Here is an 18,219-nt window from a genome sequence, read left to right on the forward strand (position 1 = left end):
ATATAAAAGAGACCTAAGGGGCAACTTTTTCAAGCAGAGCTTGGTAAGTGTATGGAACGAGCTGCCAGAGGATGTGGTGGAGGCTGGTACAATTGCAACATTTAAGAGGCATTTGGATGGGTATATGAATAGGAAGGGTTTGGAGGGATATGGGCTGGGTGCTGGCAGGTGCGTTGGGATATCTAGTCTGCATGGATGGGTTGGACCGAACGGTCTGTTTCCATGTTGTACATATTTAGAAAAAAAAATCATTTAGTTTTGCTTCAAAGTGTTTTGAAAATCAAAAATAATTTGTTAGTCTGAAAATAAAACTGGTGAACTTAAATCGTATTGAGGCACTTTGGGAGAGTGAACATATGCCCAAACTGTCATAGCCCTGGACAAAAAGAAGCCTCTAGTTCAGACCAAAACCTTCAATTAAATGTTAAACAAAGGTACTAAAAATGTGTTAGATACATCTATGATTGTGCAATAATTTCAATTTTTTTAAAATATTGTTGATATCCTCCTTTTAAATATAAGAAATTTACAGAGACAAACATATTTTTAGAAAGCATTTCAAATTAACATGTAGGGAAAATATGATGCATCACCACCTAGTGGTCAGCAACTGAAATTAAATGGCAAAAGCAGTCTACTCCCTTGACCACAAAATCCTGACAGATTAGTGTAGTGACTGTAATGAGGTCAGCTAGGTGGACCTCTTGAAGATGAGCTCCCCGATTGGGAGCTGGGTCAGTGTCAAGGACTCTCCACATGTAAATAAAGGGCGACTTAGTAACAGGATACCTGCCGCTGTGGAGTTATTTCAGTTAGAAAGTCCATTTAGCTTACCACAATTTATCCATTCTGAAGAGTTCCCAGTAACAACATAAAACTCTTTTGGCATCCGTCTGGATGTCCATTTGCTGATCATTGTCTGCCGGAAGTTCTTTATGTCAGTCCCAAGGTTATTAACTTTTTGAATCGGTCTGTCTTTATTCTATTGACGACATAATGTTATGGAATGGTCAAAGGTAACATTTCATAACATTCTCTGCCTCCCACGATCTGTACTGCACTCTGAGGCTACTATGAGATGCATTCTGCTCAGAGGGAAAAGTCTAGTCCCAGTTTTGTCCATAATTCAGATCCCTGGCACGAAATTTCATCTTTCTCTGCACAACCTTGCATGTTTCACATAAGGTAATGGTTCTGAAGGAGTTAATCTTCCGAAGAGCATATTCCAAAAAACCCCACCCCTCCTCCACAAACTATCCCTGTAACCCTGCATTTCCCATGGTTAATCCACCTAGCCTGCACATCCCAGTACATAATAGGCAATTTAGCATGGCAAATCCATCTAACCTGCACATCGTTTGGACCATGGGAGGAAACTAGAGCACCTAGAGGAAACTCATGTAGACACAGGGAGAATGTGCAAATTCCACATAGACGTCAGCTGACAGTAGAATCGAACCTAGGTCCCTGGTGCTGAGAGGCAGCAGTGCTAACCACTGAGCCATCATCCTGCCCCTGTGACATATTCTACACAAATTCTGAGTGTCCTGGTAACCATGTTAGACTAGTAATGTAGTCATACATATCAGTATCATGCAATAAACCACCTTGTTAAGCAAGACAAGCACTTCTTGAAAGTAGTGTATTCTTTACCTTTAATAATGTCAGGCTCAAGACAAAGTATAGGCAAAAGCGGATCAGTGACAGCACCCTTATTCCATATAACATTTTCCTCCTTTTCTTCATTCTTAATTCAAAGTGCCTGCATTAAGAGTTATCTTCTATTCTTTGGCTCACTTACATATTGTACTTAGTTTCATTTGTAATTTGTAAGCTCCTATTATTAATTCCAGTGCCAGAGTTTGGCAAATTTATACAATTTATAAACAAAACATTGTTCCTGACACGTGGGGCATCCCTGATTGGGCCATAATTTATTGTGCAACCCTAATTACCCTAGAGATGATAGTGGTGTGATTACTTTTTAAGCCATCACAGTCCTTGGGCTGCAGGAACACCTACAGTCCTGTCAGGAAGAGTCCATGACTTCGACCCAGCGATAGTAAAGGAAGAACGATACATTTCCAAGTCAAGACAGTTGAGACTTGGAGGGGAATTTGTAGGTGGTTATGTTCACATGTGGGCGCTGCCCTTTTCTATCTAGTTGGGAGAAGTCACAGATTTGGAAGGAGCCTTAATGCATTTGCAGTGTATTTTGTTTTAATTTTTTAATGTTACTTTAATGCTTCAATTCTCATGATCCAAGAGTGTTCAAGCAGGAAGATGGTAATGTTGTGTTAATGTTACATATTTCAGCTGCATTTTAAAGTGTACTTGGAGAGAAAATATGATGCATCACCACCTAGTGGTTAGAGACTGAAATTAAAATGACAAAAGGAATCTGCTCCTTAGAACATGAAACCTTACAGGTTAGAAAGCCCATTCAGAACTGAAAATGTGTTGCTGGAAAAGCGCAGCAGGTCAGGCAGCATCCAAGGAACAGGAGAATCGACGTTTCGGGCATAAGCCTTTCTTCAGGAAGACTTATGCCCGAAACGTTGATTCTCCTGTTCCTTGGATGCTGCCTGACCTGCTGCGCTTTTCCAGCAACACATTTTCAGCTCTGATCTCCAGCATCTGCAGTCCTCACTTTCTCCTTGAAAGCCCATTCAGCCTATCACAATTTATCCATTCTGAAGAGGGCTGCTTTGTCCTGGCTGATGTCAAGCCTCTTCAGTGCTGATGGAGCTGCATTCATCCAGGCAAGTGCGGAGTTAAAGGAGGTAAGGATTAAGTGTTAGCTGTCTAGACAGTAATATGCAAAACATATGGGAACCACAGATGTACAGAGAAATGAAGAACAAACAAGACATTCAGACAGTCAAGGCTACTTGTGTAAAAGGCCACACTATCAGAGGCCTTGGGTGAAGAACAGACAATGCCTATGAAAGACTGTAGGAAACAAAAATAATATGACGGTATGGGAATTGCAATCTGCATGCTGTAATCTGTACAAAGTTTGAAAGTGTTCTGTAACTCATTAGAGCGGCTGTTACATTTAATTTTCTTCCCCATCGTGTATAAGAAATTAATGACTACAGTCCTGTCATCCTAAAGTCCTCATTAATTTGTCAACTTGATCCTATTAAGAGTATTCCATCACACTCCTGATTTATGGAGATTCATTGATGGTAATGTAATTTGAACATTGGTGATGGTCAGATTCTTCCTTGTTGGAGATGGGCATTGGCTGGCACCAAAGTGATAAGCGACATTTATGCCACACATCAGTCCAAATCTTGTTGTCGTCTTGGTCTTGCTGCATATGAACACAAGCTCTTTCAGTATCTGAGGAACTGCACTTGAAACTGAACATTGTGCAATCAAAGGTAGGTGGGCGGCACGGTGGCACAGTGGTTAGCATTGCTGCCTCACAGCGCCAGAGACAGGGGTTCAATCCCTGCCTCAGACGACTGTGTGGAGTTTGCACATTCTCCCCGTATCTGCGTGGGTTTCCTCTGGGTGCTCCGGTTTCCTCCCACAGTCCAAACATGTGCAGGTTAGGTGAATTGGCCATGCTAAATTGCCCGTAGTGTAAGGTGAAGGGGTAAATGTAGGGGAATTGGTCTGGGTGGGTTGCGCTTCGGCGGGTCGGTGTGGACTTGTTGGGCCGAAGGGCCTCTTTCCACTCTAAGTAATCTAATCATTGGTGAAGTAAACAAAGATGGTTGGACATTGACCTTGAGGTTCTACTGCAAACTTGTGCTGAGCATGAGATGATTAACATCCAACAAACATCTTATTCTTTGTTAGGTATGGCTCCTCCCAGCGTTTATCCTGATTTGCATCAATTCCGATTTTGCTAGGATTTCCTGATACCTTACAGAGTGTTGGTGTCAAGAACAGTACTGTCAACTGGAGTTTAGCTCCTTTGCCATGTTTGGACAAAGCTGTAATGCTGCGGAAGAATCCAAACTGAGTATCAGAAAGCACATTATTCCTTTGCACATGTTGCCTGACTGCACTGTTGATGAGCCCTTCATTTGCTGATGGATAAGAGTGGACCAAGGGGAAATTAATTGGCCAGTTTGGATTTGTTCTACTTTTGTACAAAGGACATAACCCGAGCAATTTTCCATTTGTTATGGAGATGCTAATGTTGTAACCGTACAAGAATAGCTTGGCTAGGCATGTGATTAGTTCTGGGGCAGACGTCTTCTGAACCAAAGACACAAACATAAATTAGAAATGGTAGAGTTCTGAGAGCTTAGAGGTACCCTAGCAGTATGAGCTGACATTCACCTTTAACCAGGACATATACTTTTGTACCTTTTTTTGGCTTATAATCAACAAGAGGCTCTTTACTTTTAACTGGGTAAAACACAGAAGTTTTCAAAGTTTGTGAGAAAATTTGTAGCTCGGGTGCTCGTTGCTGTGGTTCTGTTCGCCGAGCTGGAAGTTTTTGTTGCAAACGTTTCGTCCCCTGTCTAGGTGACATCCTCAGTGCTTGGGAGCCTCCTGTGAAGCGCTTCTGTGGTGTTTCTTCCGGTGGCTGTAGTGGCCGGTATATTGGGTCCAGGTCGATGTGTTTGTTAATGGAGTTTGTGGATGAGTGCCATGCTTCTAGGAATCCCCTGGCTGTTCTTTGTTTGGCTTGCCCTATAATGGTAGTGTTGTCCCAGCCAAATTCATGTTGCTTGTCGTCTGCATGTGTGGCTACTAAGGATAGCTGGTCGTGGCATTTCGTGGCTAGTTGTCTCAGTGCTTGGGAGCCTCCTGTGAAGTGCTTCTGTGGTGTTTCCTCCGGCATTTATAGAGTGCCATCCACAATCTCCATCAACAAACACATCGACCTGGACCCAATATACCGGCCACTACAGCGGACAGCTGAAACTGACAACCGGAAGCGGCAGGGACAGGCCACTATAAATGCCGGAGGAAACACCACAGAAGCACTTCACAGGAGGCTCCCAAGCACTGAGGATGTCACCTAGACAGGGGACGAAACGTTTGCATCAAAAACTTCCAGCTCGGCGAACAGAACCACAGCAACATAGAAGTTTTAAAAGCTGTCTCTTGCTCTAAGTGATGGATTTGCACTTCAAAAGCATTGCAACTACCCAACATAGGATGGAACCTCAGCAATATTACCCTGCACCCACCTCCAGGGTAAACCATCAGCATCTATAAAGCTGATTTTATGGTTTTACTTTCATTCATGCTTCATTAGATGTGGTATTTAAAACTCCATATATTCTTAGAACATCAACTGAAGCCCATCAATTGACAAATGTAAAAGAAGTAATTACTTCATAAGATCTGGCAGAGCCTCTGTCTTTCATTTCCACACGTGTTTTTATCTGCAGTGGAAACTTCCCAATGTGGAAAGCCAAAACACTGTTGAGGAGTGTTTAATTACTTCACCCCTCTAATTAAAGAGGTTACCAATGTTTGAACAATGGTTAGGCATTTTGGCAGACATATGAACTCAAGTTGTTATTGTTCCTTGTTGGCTGAATAGCTAATTAAACTGCAGCATTTTTAGTGAATCTAGAATTGAACAGGAATGTTACAGTCTTCAATAAATCTGACTTCATTTAAGCCCTCAACTCAGCTTTGTCTTCAAATACCTGTATGTTGAAAATAACTTTCTGTTCTCTCAGAACAATACCCTGACCCATACTTTCAACGGCTGACAATTCAACACTTCTTTCAAACTACATACCCTCATTGCCTACAGTTTCCTAGCAGTACATCCTGAGTACCAAGAACAAAACGAGATAAACAAGACTTACCTATATGGAACTTCCTTCACACACTGGCAAAATGTGATGGACTGAATAGGTAATGGAGCTAATGTGATGGATAAAAAGTTGTTTTCAACCTTGGTATGGGTCAATCTAAGGTGTCATGCGCTGAATTATTATTCAAAGTCCCACCTTCTAAAGCCTTGCATATTCATTACAGGTTAAATTTGTTTCACTGTGTGAATTAATCATCAAACTTGATTAAATATCAATACATCCCCCTTCCACACACACTCCCATGAAGCCTCAGATTAGAAGCATACTTCATTTTAAATAATGGAAATGACCTTAACCAATAATGATTGCCTTGTCCTTGATGCTTTTTTTATTTAGTTTTCTTGATCTAGTAACATCATTATGGTCACAAGCTCCTGTGCCTTAAATAAGGTATCTTTATCTTACATGTCTTTGGGAAAGCTGCCTTCAAACATATCCATTTGTTTTAAACCAAAAAAAGAGAAAATACTGGAAAATCTCAGCAAATCTGGCAGCATCTGTAAGGAGAGAAAAGAGCTGACGTTTTGAGTCTAACTGACCCTTTGTCAAAGCTCAGCTGACCAGCTTTGACAAAGGGTCAGTTAGACTCGAAGCGTCAGCTCTTTTCTCTCCTTACAGATGCTGCCAGACCTGCTGAGATTTTCCAGCATTTTCTCTTTGGTTTCAGATTCCAGCATCCGCAGTAATTTGCTTTTATCCATTTATTTTAATCATGCTAAATACTTCTCTTTTCAACATTCTAACCTTCCCTAAATTGGCACCTATTTAACTAAGGGTATCGTCATGCAGCACGGAAACAGACCCTTCAATCCAACCAGTCCAGGCCAATCATAATCCCAAACTAAACTAGTCCCACCTACCTGCTCCTGGCCCATATCCCTCCAAACAGCTCTTATTCACGAACTTATCCAAATGTCTTTTAAATGTTGTAACTATACCCACATCCACCACTTCCTCTGGAAGTTCATTCCACACACGAATCACTATTAAAACAAAACAATTGCCCCATATGTATTTTCTAGATATTTTTTCTTTCGCCTTAAAATATTGCCCCTAGTTTTGATATCCCCCAACCTATTCACATTATCTATACCCTTCATGATTTTACAAACCTCTCTAAGGTCATCTCTTAACCTCCTACACTCCAGTGAAAAAAGTCCCAGTCTATCCAGCCTCTCCTTATAACTCAAACTCTCCATTACCAGCAACATTCTGGTAAACAAAAACAGAAGTTGCTGGAAAAGCTCAGCAGGTCTGGCACCATCTGAGAAATCAGAGTTAACTTTTTGCGTCCGGTGACCCTTCCTCAGAACAGCTCTGGGAACTATAACTGATTTCTCTTTATAGATGCTGCCAGACCTGCTCTGCCTTTCCCCAACTTCTCTCTTTATCTTTGATTTACACCATCCACAGTTCTTTCAGTTTTTATTTAACATCCTGGTAAATCACTTCTGAAACCTCTCTAGCTTAATAATTTCATTCTTACAAAAACGAGACCACAACTGGACACAATACTCAAGAACAGGCCTTACCAATGTTCCGTGCAACCTCAACATAATGTCCCAAGTCCGATACCTAAAGGTCTGAGCAATGAAGGCAAGCATGCTTAACACCTTCTTAACCACCCCATATGTGTTGCAAACTTTAAAGAATTATGTACCTGAACCCCCAGGACTCCCTGTTCTAAAACACTACCAAAGGCCCTATTTTTAATTGTATAAGTGCTGCCTTTGTTTATTTTACCAAAATGCAATACCTCTCATTTATCAAAATTAAACTCCATCTGTCACTCATCAGTCCATTGACCGAATTGACTAAGACCTCTTCGTAATCTTAGATAACCTTTTTTACTATCCCCTATACCAACAATCTTGGTGTCATCCACAGACCTATTAACCATGCTTTCTATATTCCCATCTAAATCATTAATATAAATGATTAGTATAAATGATCCACAAAAGTGGACCCAGCACCAATCCCCATGGAACACCACTGGTCATCGGCCTCCAGTTTGAAAAACAACAGTCTACCATCACTCTGTCTCCCTTTCATTAAGCCAATTTTTTAACCAATTGGCAAGCTTACCTTGAATCCCATGTGATCTAAATTTATTAATCAGTCTAATACGCAGAACTTTGTCAAAGGCTCCACTGAAGAAGTCCAAGTAAGCAATGTTTACTGCTCTTCAATTTTATTGGTTACTTCTATTCAATCAAATTTATAAGACATTACTTCCCTCACACAAACCCATGCTGACTATCTCTAATCATTCCTTGCCTCTCCAAATGCATATAAATCCTATCTTTCTGAATCATTTCCAACAACTTGTCCACCACCGATGTCAGACTCTCAGGTCTATAGTTCCCAGGTATCTCCTTACATCCCTTCTTAAGCGAAGGCACAATGTTTTCCAGTCATTTGGCACCTTTCCCCATATTTATAGATGACATAATGCATTAGATCTGTTCTCGTGAATCTCGCATTAGAAAAAAAAACTATGCAATAGCTGTGCTATTTACACTGAAGGGGCCGGAATTGTTATAACCAATACAGGTAAGGAAAGTTTGCTTTCTACAAATAACAACCTAAATTTTTCAATTGTGTTAACGCCAATTCATGTTGAAGAAACTTGTTATAGCAGAACTAAATATTTCTGCAAGGAGCCTTGCAATTTCCTCCCTAATTTCCCACAAACTTCTGGGATCAAGTCCCAGAGATTTATCCACATCTACATTTTCTAAGACCTCAATCTGAATTGTTTTCAAACATCAATATTTATTTCCTCGAGTTCTCTAGCCTCTATTTCTTTCTCCACAGTAACAAGAGGTGGAGGAGGCTATGAAGCAACATCAGAGTGGAAAGGCGCCCGGTCCTGATGGGCTTTCCAGCGAATTCTATGAGGAATTTACAAGCATATAGTCAGGCCTGATACTCAACATGTTCAAAGACTCGTACAGTCATGATCATCTCCAGCCATCTAAGAGAAGCCAATATTTTGCTTACTCTTAAACAAGGGAAGGTCCCGGAGGATTGTGCTTATTACAGGCTCATTTCCCTCTTAAATGATGACTTTAAAATCCTCTCTAAGACTCTTGTGTTAAGGCTGGAAACTGTGTGACCTTCTATTGTTAAAGAGGATTAGACGAGATTCATAAAGGGCCGCAGATCCTACAATAATGTTAGGAGGCTGCTTAATGTAATTCAAGTGTGTCAACACCAGTCAATACAGGGATTGGTGATACCTCTAGATGCAGAGAAGGCATTTGACGGAGTTGAGTGGCCATACCTTTTTTTATACTCTAGAGCGGTTTGGCTTGGGCGAAGCCTTTATAAGATGGGTAAAGGTTCTCTACAGTGACTCTCTCACTGCGGTCATCACCAATGGGGTATGATCAAACAATTTTAGCATTTTTAGGGGCAGCCAACAGGGCTGTCCCCTTTCACCATTGCTTTTTACATTGGTGATTGAAGTATTGGCGGAGACGATTCATAGGGATCCCAATATATCGGCTCCCGAAGTGGGGTCAAAATTACATAAGATTTCGTTGTACATGGACGATGTCCTCATTTTTTTTGTCAAATCCAGCAGTTTTGGTGCCTCACCTGATACACTGCATCAGTGCGTTTGGCACCTTTTTGGGGTACAAGATTAATTTTGCTAAATCAGAGGCTATGCCTATGGGTGGTCTTATGAATGGGCTAGGTCTTGAGGGCGAATCTCGATTCCCATTTAAGTAGTCACGGGGGAGTTTTATGTATTAGGGCGCATTCATCACTACAGTTCTTGATCGGTTGTTTAAAGTAATTTTGTTCAATTATTTGACAAAATGAAACAAAAGATGAGAGGTGTTTCCAGTCTCATGGTTAGGTTGGATAGCACTTATTAAGATGAATATTCTCCCCCATTTATTGTACCCTACACAAATGCTCCCCCTGATTTTTTTATAAGTGAATGTTCAGGAGACTAAACGGCTGGATCGTCTCTTATTTGGCATCGTACGTGGCCCCTTATTAAACTGGCTAAACTGCAATTGCCCCAGACTGGAGGGAGTGGATCTTTCAGACAGTAAAAACTATCAACTAAACTCACTTTTATCTATAGTGAGTGACTGGGCTTGTGGGGACCTCTTTCAATCTGGTTAAATATTGAAACCTAGATTAGAGTGGTGCTGGAAAAGCACAGCAGGTCAGGCAGCATCCGAGGAGCAGGAAAATTGACGTTTCGGGCAAAAGCCCTTCATCAGGAATAGAGGCAGAACGCCTGCGAAGTGGGGAGATAAATGAGAGAGGGTTGGGGTGGGGAGAAAGTAGCATAGAGTACAATAGGTGAGATGGAGGTGATAGGTCAGAGAGGAGGGTGGGTGGAAGGTAGCAAAGAGTAGTTTCAGGGCAGAGGAGATGCCCTGGGGGTTGCAGTGAGAGAGAGAGACACTCACTGAGATTCTTGTACAGTGAGGAGGAAAACTTCTTCAAGACAGGCATCCTTGCCAGAGGATTCGCAGTAGGGTTAAAATCAACGAGGTAAAAACAAGGACTGCAGATACTGGAAACCAGAGTCTAGCCCGAAAAGTCGGTTTTCCTGCTCCTCGGATGCTGCCTGACCTGCTGTGCTTTTCCAGCACCATTCTAATCTAGACTCTAGTTTCCAGCATCCGCAGTCCTTGTTTTTACTTAGATATCGAAACCTCTCAGGCAATGTGCCCCCTTAAAAGCTTGCTGTTTTTGGACAAAATGAAGACAGTTAAGGAATATTGCCATAACCCAATAGTTATCAATCCTGTTAAAGCACGGAGGGCAATTCGGCAGGGGGAAGGCAATATTGGCAAAACATCTTTTCTTATACCTGTGGTGGGTATGCCGGGTTTTCAACCAGGGATGATGATTCAGGATTCAAACATTGGGCAGCTAGAGGTGTGTAGTGCAGGGGTGATTTATTTGAGGGACGTACAATGATGTCCTTTGATCAGTCAGCACAGAAATATGGGTTATCTAACAGGGACCTCTTTCATTTTTTTCAAGTTAGGGATTTTATTTTAAAAAAAACTACACTTTTGACTGATTCCTACAAATCTGACAGAGAGGAGGGTGCTCAGTACTGAAAGTACGCTTTCTGTCAGAACTTTATATCATCAATTGGGGAGTGCCCCCTCAGGTGAGTTCAATTGACTTTACACGGTTTGGGAGAGAGAGAGCTAGGCGCTGAGGCCTCCTCAGAGGCATAGGAAGATATTTGGGAAAATGCAAGAAAGATATCAACTTGCAATAGAACCCATGCTTTACATTTGAAGATTCTCCACAGCGTCCATTTGGCTCTGGATCGTTTGTCAAAATTTAAACCAGAGGTATCTTCAACATGCCCCAAGTGTAAAGTTAGTATGGGCACTCTTACCCATTGACTCTGGTTCTGTGGCAGGCTTCAAACATACTGGAATGTTGTGGCGGGTGCAAAGGAGGGGATTTAGGGTGTAAGGATGGAGAAGGACCCGATTTCTCTCCTTCTTGGCTTGCCCAGTGTGTTCCCTGTAGATGCGCACAAAAAAAAACTTTTCAACATCCTCACTTTCTCTCCAAGAATATCTTGTTAGGTTGGGTGTCTGAAAATCTCCCAGGCCTGTTGGGTTGGCGAAAAGATTATTATAGAGCATATCTCCTTGAATTTTCTTACAAGTGTGGTACACCACAAAACTGAGAATTTCTATAAAACATGGTGGCCCTTTTTGAAATGCCTGAACACAGATTTGTCCGCCACACTAATAAGGACTTTTATATAACCATAACGATTGTGTTTTAGGAGTCCAATAACTAGGAGAGAGGGAACTGCGAATGCATGAATACGTGAAAATTAATGCTCTCAATATTCAAAGGTTAGTGTTTTGTTTTGCTGAGTTGTATTATTATTATTAATAATAATGTTTGTTGTTGGTTATTATTTAAGTAGTTAGGTCTTTTTCATTTCTTTGAAATACATATTTATACATTTGTACATGAGGGCGTTTTGTTTTTTTTTTAAAAACTTTTTTTGGTATTCTTTCTTTGTACTGTTTTGAATTGTATTGCTTTGTATTTATTGTACATGGTGGCACAGTGGTTAGCACCGCTGCCTCACAGTGCCAGAGACCCGGGTTCAATTCCTGCCTCAGGCAACTGTCTGTGTGGAGTTTGCACATTCTCCCACAGTCCAAAGATGTGCAGGTTAGGTGAATTGGCCATGCTAAATTGCTCATAATGTTAGGTGAAGGGGTAAATGTAGGGGAATGGGTCTGGGTGAGTTGCTCTTCGGAGGGTCAGTGTGGACTTGTTGGGCCAAAGGGCTTGTTTCCATACTGTAAGTAATCTAATCTAATCAATATTAAAAAATCTATTTTTCAATAAAAATAGATTTTAAAAAAATAGTACAGCACAGTACAGACCATTTGGCCATCGATGTTTTCTGACCTTTTATCCTACTCTAAGATCAAACTAACCTACATACCCTATATTATATTATCATCAATGTGCCAGTCCAAACATCACTTAAACATCACTAATATATCTGACACTACCACCACTACTGGCAGGGCATTCCACGCACCCACTACTCTCTGTGTAAAGAACCTACCTCTGACATCTCCCCTAAACCTTCCTCCAATCACCTTAATACTACGCTCCCTTGTGAAAGCCGTTTCCGCCCTGGGAAGATGTCTCTAATTATCCACTCTATCTATGCCTCATATCATCTTGTACACCTCTATCAAGTCACCTCTCATCCTCCTTCACTCCAGTGAGAAAAGCCCTAGCTCCCTCCACCTTACTTCATAAGACATGCCCTCCAGTCCAGGCAGCATCCTGGAAAATCTTCTCTGCACCCTCTCTACAGCTTCCACATCCTTCCGATAATGAGGTGACCAGAAGGGAACACGATATTCCAAGTGTGGTCGAACCAGGGCTCGACAGAGCTGCAGCATAACTTCGTGGCTCTTAAACTCAATCACCCTGCTAATAAAAGCCAACACACCATATGCCTTCTCAACAACCCTATCAACCTGGGTGGCAACTTTGAGGGATCTATGGACATAGGGCCAGGATCCCTCTGTCCCACGAATCCTGCCTTTAACTGTAATCTGCATTAAAATTTGACCTTCCAAATCACTTCACTCGTTTCCAGGTTGAACTCCATCTGCCACTTATCAGCCCAGTTCTGCATCCTGTCAATGTCCCATTGCAAGCTGCAACAGCCATTTACACTATTCACCACTCCACCAACCTTCCTGGATCATCGACAAACTTACTAACCCACCCTTCCACTTCCTCATCAAAATCATTTATAAAAATCAGAAAAAGCAAAGGTCCTAGAACCAATCCCTGTAGGTCACCACTGGTTACCGAGCTCCAGAATGAATACTTTCTATGTACCACCACCCTCTGTCTACTATGGGCCAGCTAATTCTGTATCTAGAAAGCCATATTTCCCTGTATCCCATGCCTCCTTACTTTCTGAATGAACCTACCATGGGGAACCTTATCAAATGCCTTACTAAAATCCATGTACACCACATCCACTACTCTACCTTCAACACTGTGTTTTGTCACATCCTCAAAGATTTCAATAAGGCTTATGAGGTATGACCTGCCCCATGCTGACTGTTTCTTATCAAACTATCCTCTCTTTGCTTTCCTGATCTCCACCTTAAGAATACCCCTGCATTCCTTACACTGTTCAACAGATTCATTTGAACCCAGTTATTTATATCTAATACAGAGGAACCTCGATTATCCGAATATTGGATTATCCAGCAAGATCACAAGGTCCCAATGCTCGGCTAAACTATGTTATCCGGCATTTGATTATCTGGAACTCGATTAACCAAATGAAATACTGCCTGCCCGTGTCCTGCGGATAATCAACGTTCCTCCTTATATGATTCTTTTTTGTTCTTAAGTAGAACCTCAATGTCCTTATTCATCGTTTCAGGGCTGAGACAGGATCATTTTCCTTAATCAATCAATCAATCTTCTAATCGCACATTTCTGATTAAAAAAAATTTCAACCTGATGCATTAGTAAAATAGGAATTGCAGATTGAGGAGCATTCTGACAAAACGTTAACGGTTTCTCTTACCTCGGATGTTTCCTGACCTGAGTATTTCCAGTAGTTCTTCCCATATATTTCAGGTTTCTAGCAACTAAATTTGCCACAAAATTTCCGATGTTCAGAATCAAGAATTTAAGAGGATTCTTATTTTTAGAAAAGATAATTTCCTTGGAGCAGGCATCAAGATCATATAACTAATGTTCCCAAAATATTGAAGGGAACTGACAAGCTTGAACCAGGCAAATCAGATATAGCAATGGGTTCAAATAGCACTAAAACAGTAGTTTCAAATTAGGAAAGCTCAGGCAGAACATATTTGACTAAAGCACTGAAGAGCTGTGCAGGAGGTTAGCAGAGAGGAGTTGGAAGAAGACAGTCCCTGCCAGTTCAGGAAACATTGGATGCATTTCTGGCAATAGATGAGATTTGAGATATACTGTGGGGGGAAAAGCAGGATAGGTTTGTATTTTTCCAAGTGTATTTAGTTTGTGTGCATATCCTTTTTTAAGTGTTAAGAATGTAGCAAACATGCCTACTTTCGGATTGATGCACAGCAACTGTAATGGTCAGGGCACAAACACAGAGAGCTTGATAATTCATTTTAATGTTGTATAGAAGCTTTGAAATATCAAAGCGATTTGCAGTTGATTTGCATTATTCCAATGCAATGATATTAGTGGACCTTATTCATGCTTTACTCCTCAATGGGATTTAGCTGGTTATTCTTCAAGAGTGATCATTCTAATGTGGTATTAATTTAAACCATATGATCATAAGACTAGTCTGGACTACCAAGTCAGAACTCCAGGCTAATGTAATGGGTACATGGGTTTGAATTCCATCATGGCAGGTAGTGGGATCTTAATTCAATAAAAATCTGGAATGAAGAGGCAAACCATGTAACTACTATCTATTTTCATAAAACCCATCTGGTTCATGAGTGACCTTTAGGAAAAGATATCTCCCTGCCTTAACTGATCTGGCCTATGTGTGACTTTAGAACCATAGCAATGTTATTTACTCTAAACAATTACAAAAGAGCAATAAAGGTTGGCCTAGCCAGGAATGCCCACATCCCATGAAAGAACTACACAAAAACAAAAGAGCTGGAATAGGCCATTGTCCTTATATTCCCGAAGGTTAATTTGTGTTGGGATGCTGATATACGGGAGACAGACCTGTTGTTAGGGATGCCCATGACTGAGCAACACGAAATGGCTGACGGCTGCCTTTTGCTAATGCAGCAGAACATGGCTGACTGTAGTTACAGAGCTTGGGAAAATATTTGCTTAATGTAGTCTACACAAGTAGAATAGCTCTGTTGACCCAAGGTTACTGGACTGAGATAGAATGTGCAGCTGCAATTGCTTATGCATAAGACATAGATAAGAACATTTCACACACATTAGTGCTCTTGAATTATTTAATCAATATGTTACAATATTAAGAGTAGGTTTTAATTAAGACTCCAGATAATCATAGATATAGGTTTGAAGAAATTATAGAATCATTTATATACAAGAAAAGTCACTAAAAGCATGAGAGGAAAAGGTTCAAACCAATTTCAGACAGTAAAAGCAGCCCCCCATATCATTACAGGGAGAAATGAATCGTAGGTACACAAATTAGCAGACATTGAAATGTGGATTGAATGAATACATTAAGAACATTAGGTGTAACCACATAACTTTGTTGAAACGGATTTAAAATCAATATTCTTTTGTATTTCCGGTGATGAAGAATTTAAAAGGTCCTGAAGTAATAGGTGATTATCCAATTAATTGGCAGTGAACATGGTGTAGCTGGGCCAATGTTACTTGAATAAAGTAGCCATTGTGAAAAGCCTCAAGAAGGGAGATAATTTGGGAAACATCATGAAGGACAAGTGGTGGACCACAAGCCTGTCCATCTCTTTGTCATTCAGTGATATAATTAGCTTAATTAGAAATACATTAAAATTGCTGAGGCAAGCTTGAACTATATAAAATGCTGTACCAAACAGCGAATTTCAAAGGGATAACTTACTGCTGTGACCAATCATAATCAAAAGGGGAGATGTGCGTGCTCAAAGTTTAAACTGTATAAGTTAAAACATTCGGAAGCCTTTTGTGTGCCTTACTGCTCTGAGAAACAAAGCTGTACGAAAACGTAAAGTTGCAATAAAAGTTACCTGACACCATCCCTCAACCCAGACTCTTCACTGGGAACTATGAAATCTAATAGCTGTGTTACCAAAGCTTATAAGCCATTTACCATGGCTCAGGATAGTTAGCAAGGATAATAAGGAGTAAAAGGGGAAGGCATCACACCTAAGCAAAATTCTACCATTACAAGTCGGAATCATTTCGCTTAAATAGCATTAGCATTCCAGCACAATCAATTGTCCACTTATAATCAGCAAACTCAGGGTAGCCTAAGATTCAGAGACAACCCCAGAAATACAAACTGAGACACAAAGGGTAGCTCTCACCTCACCATCTGGGATTGCATCAAGACCTGATTCAGTCACAGAGGCTGTGTCCATCTTGTACGTCTCAAGTACGACATCGCCCACAGAAGTGGTTGCGGTTGTTAAGGTAACAGAAGGAGCAAGACAGTTACTATCACAAAGGAGAGCTTCATGTTTCAATGTGATTGGCTTTAGATCAGAGCCCACTGACCAGGATTCACACTCCATATCTGCAGAGAAAAATATGAAAAAGAATTTCACAGATTTTACAAAGTTTGACAGCTGTTAAAAAATATAAATCAGTTTCATATTTGAAAGGACTTTATTTATAGCATTGGGAACGATTTCCATGTAATCATCCAGACAGTGTGTAAAACCTTCTATGCTATTTACTTTTGTTCATCAAGTCATAATGCAAATTCTTCAGATTTACTGTCCACATCTGGAACAGATCTATCAGCACAAGAGTTTACATCCAAGAGGCACTGTGAACCCTCAGGAGAACTTATTCAACTACAATCTGTAGTTTCACTATCCAGCATGTTCCTCACTCTACAATTACCTTCAAGACCTTGTTTCAATGATCAATGCATTCTAGAAGCAGCACCAGGTATATCTAAATATGTGGAGTTAATCTGACAATAGAGGACTGTGTGTATGTCAAACAGCAGAAGCAGCATATGATTGTGTAGAGCTAAACAATGTTAGAACCAGCCAATTGGATCTGCAGGTTCTGCAGTCATGCCACAGCAAATTGTGAATGATAGTTGGCATTTAAACTCACTGGAACAAATATTGCCAACATCAATAATGGGAGAGCCCAGCCCATCTGTTCAAAAGACAATGCTAAAGAACTTGCAGCTATCTTCAGCCAGTGATGTTACTGATTGGATGACTTACATCAGTCTCCTCCTGAGGGTTCCAGCCAAACGATAAATCAAGAAATAGCTGAAGCCACTGGATATTGTAAATGGCCCCTGACAATATTCCAGTAACAACAATGAAGACTTATGCTCCAGAACTAGCTGCATCCCGAGCCGACCTGTTCCAGTTCAGATACAACATTGGGATCAAGCCAACAATGTGAAAAATTTCCTGGGTATGTTCTGTACACAAAAAGCAGGACAAATCCATTCCAGCCACAAATACCACTCTAGTGTACTTTCGATCATCAGCAAATTGATGGAAGCTGTCAAGCAAATTTACTCAAAAAAAAAGACACAGCTCACTGGCCTTCATTTGGGTTCTGCCAGGCCCACACAGTTCCTGACCTAACTATAGCCGAAGTTCAAGGATGAGAAAAGGGCTGAACTCCAGAAGTGAAGAGTCAGTGACTGCCTTCGACATCAAGGCAGCATCTGAGCGATGTGGATCAAAGAGCCCTAACTAAACTGGGATCCATGGGAATCAAAGAGAAAATTCTCCATTGGTTGAAGTAAAATCTAACAAAACAGGTTTGTGGTTGTTGGCGGTCAGTCACCTCGGCTCCAAGAGTTCCTCAGGACAGTATCCTAGGCTCAACAAATTTTCAGTGGTTTCAATGACCTCCATTGTAAGGTCAAAACTGGGAACATTAGTTGATGATTGCACAACATTCACCATTACTCACACCACTTCAGATACAGAAGTTGTCTGTATCCATTTGCAATAAGAACTGGACAAAATCCAAAATTAGGCAGATAAACAACAACTAACATTTTCACCACACAAATGACAGACTATGACCATTTTCAACTGCAGACAATCTAACCATCACCCCTTGACATTCAATCCGATACTATCAACAATCTGGGGATTGCCATTGACCAGAAACTGAACTGGACTAGCCATATAAATACAGTGGTTACAAAAGCAGGCCAGAGGTTGGGAATCATGGAATCATCCTTATTTTTGTA

General features: G+C 40.9%; 1 protein-coding gene across 2 annotated transcripts in view; it reads right to left on the bottom strand.

Annotated features, from left to right (window-relative positions):
* creb3l2 (cAMP responsive element binding protein 3-like 2) overlaps nt 1–18,219 on the bottom strand; it is a 92,083-nt gene that overhangs the window by 44,140 nt on the left and 29,724 nt on the right. For both annotated transcript variants that reach the window (XM_043708944.1, XM_043708945.1), the window contains one exon: nt 16,346–16,554. In XM_043708944.1, the coding sequence (XP_043564879.1) occupies nt 16,346–16,554 (209 nt within the window). The remainder of the gene's footprint in view (nt 1–16,345; nt 16,555–18,219) is intronic.

Source organism: Chiloscyllium plagiosum, chromosome 19 (assembly GCF_004010195.1).
Source record: "Chiloscyllium plagiosum isolate BGI_BamShark_2017 chromosome 19, ASM401019v2, whole genome shotgun sequence".
NCBI lineage: Eukaryota > Metazoa > Chordata > Chondrichthyes > Orectolobiformes > Hemiscylliidae > Chiloscyllium > Chiloscyllium plagiosum.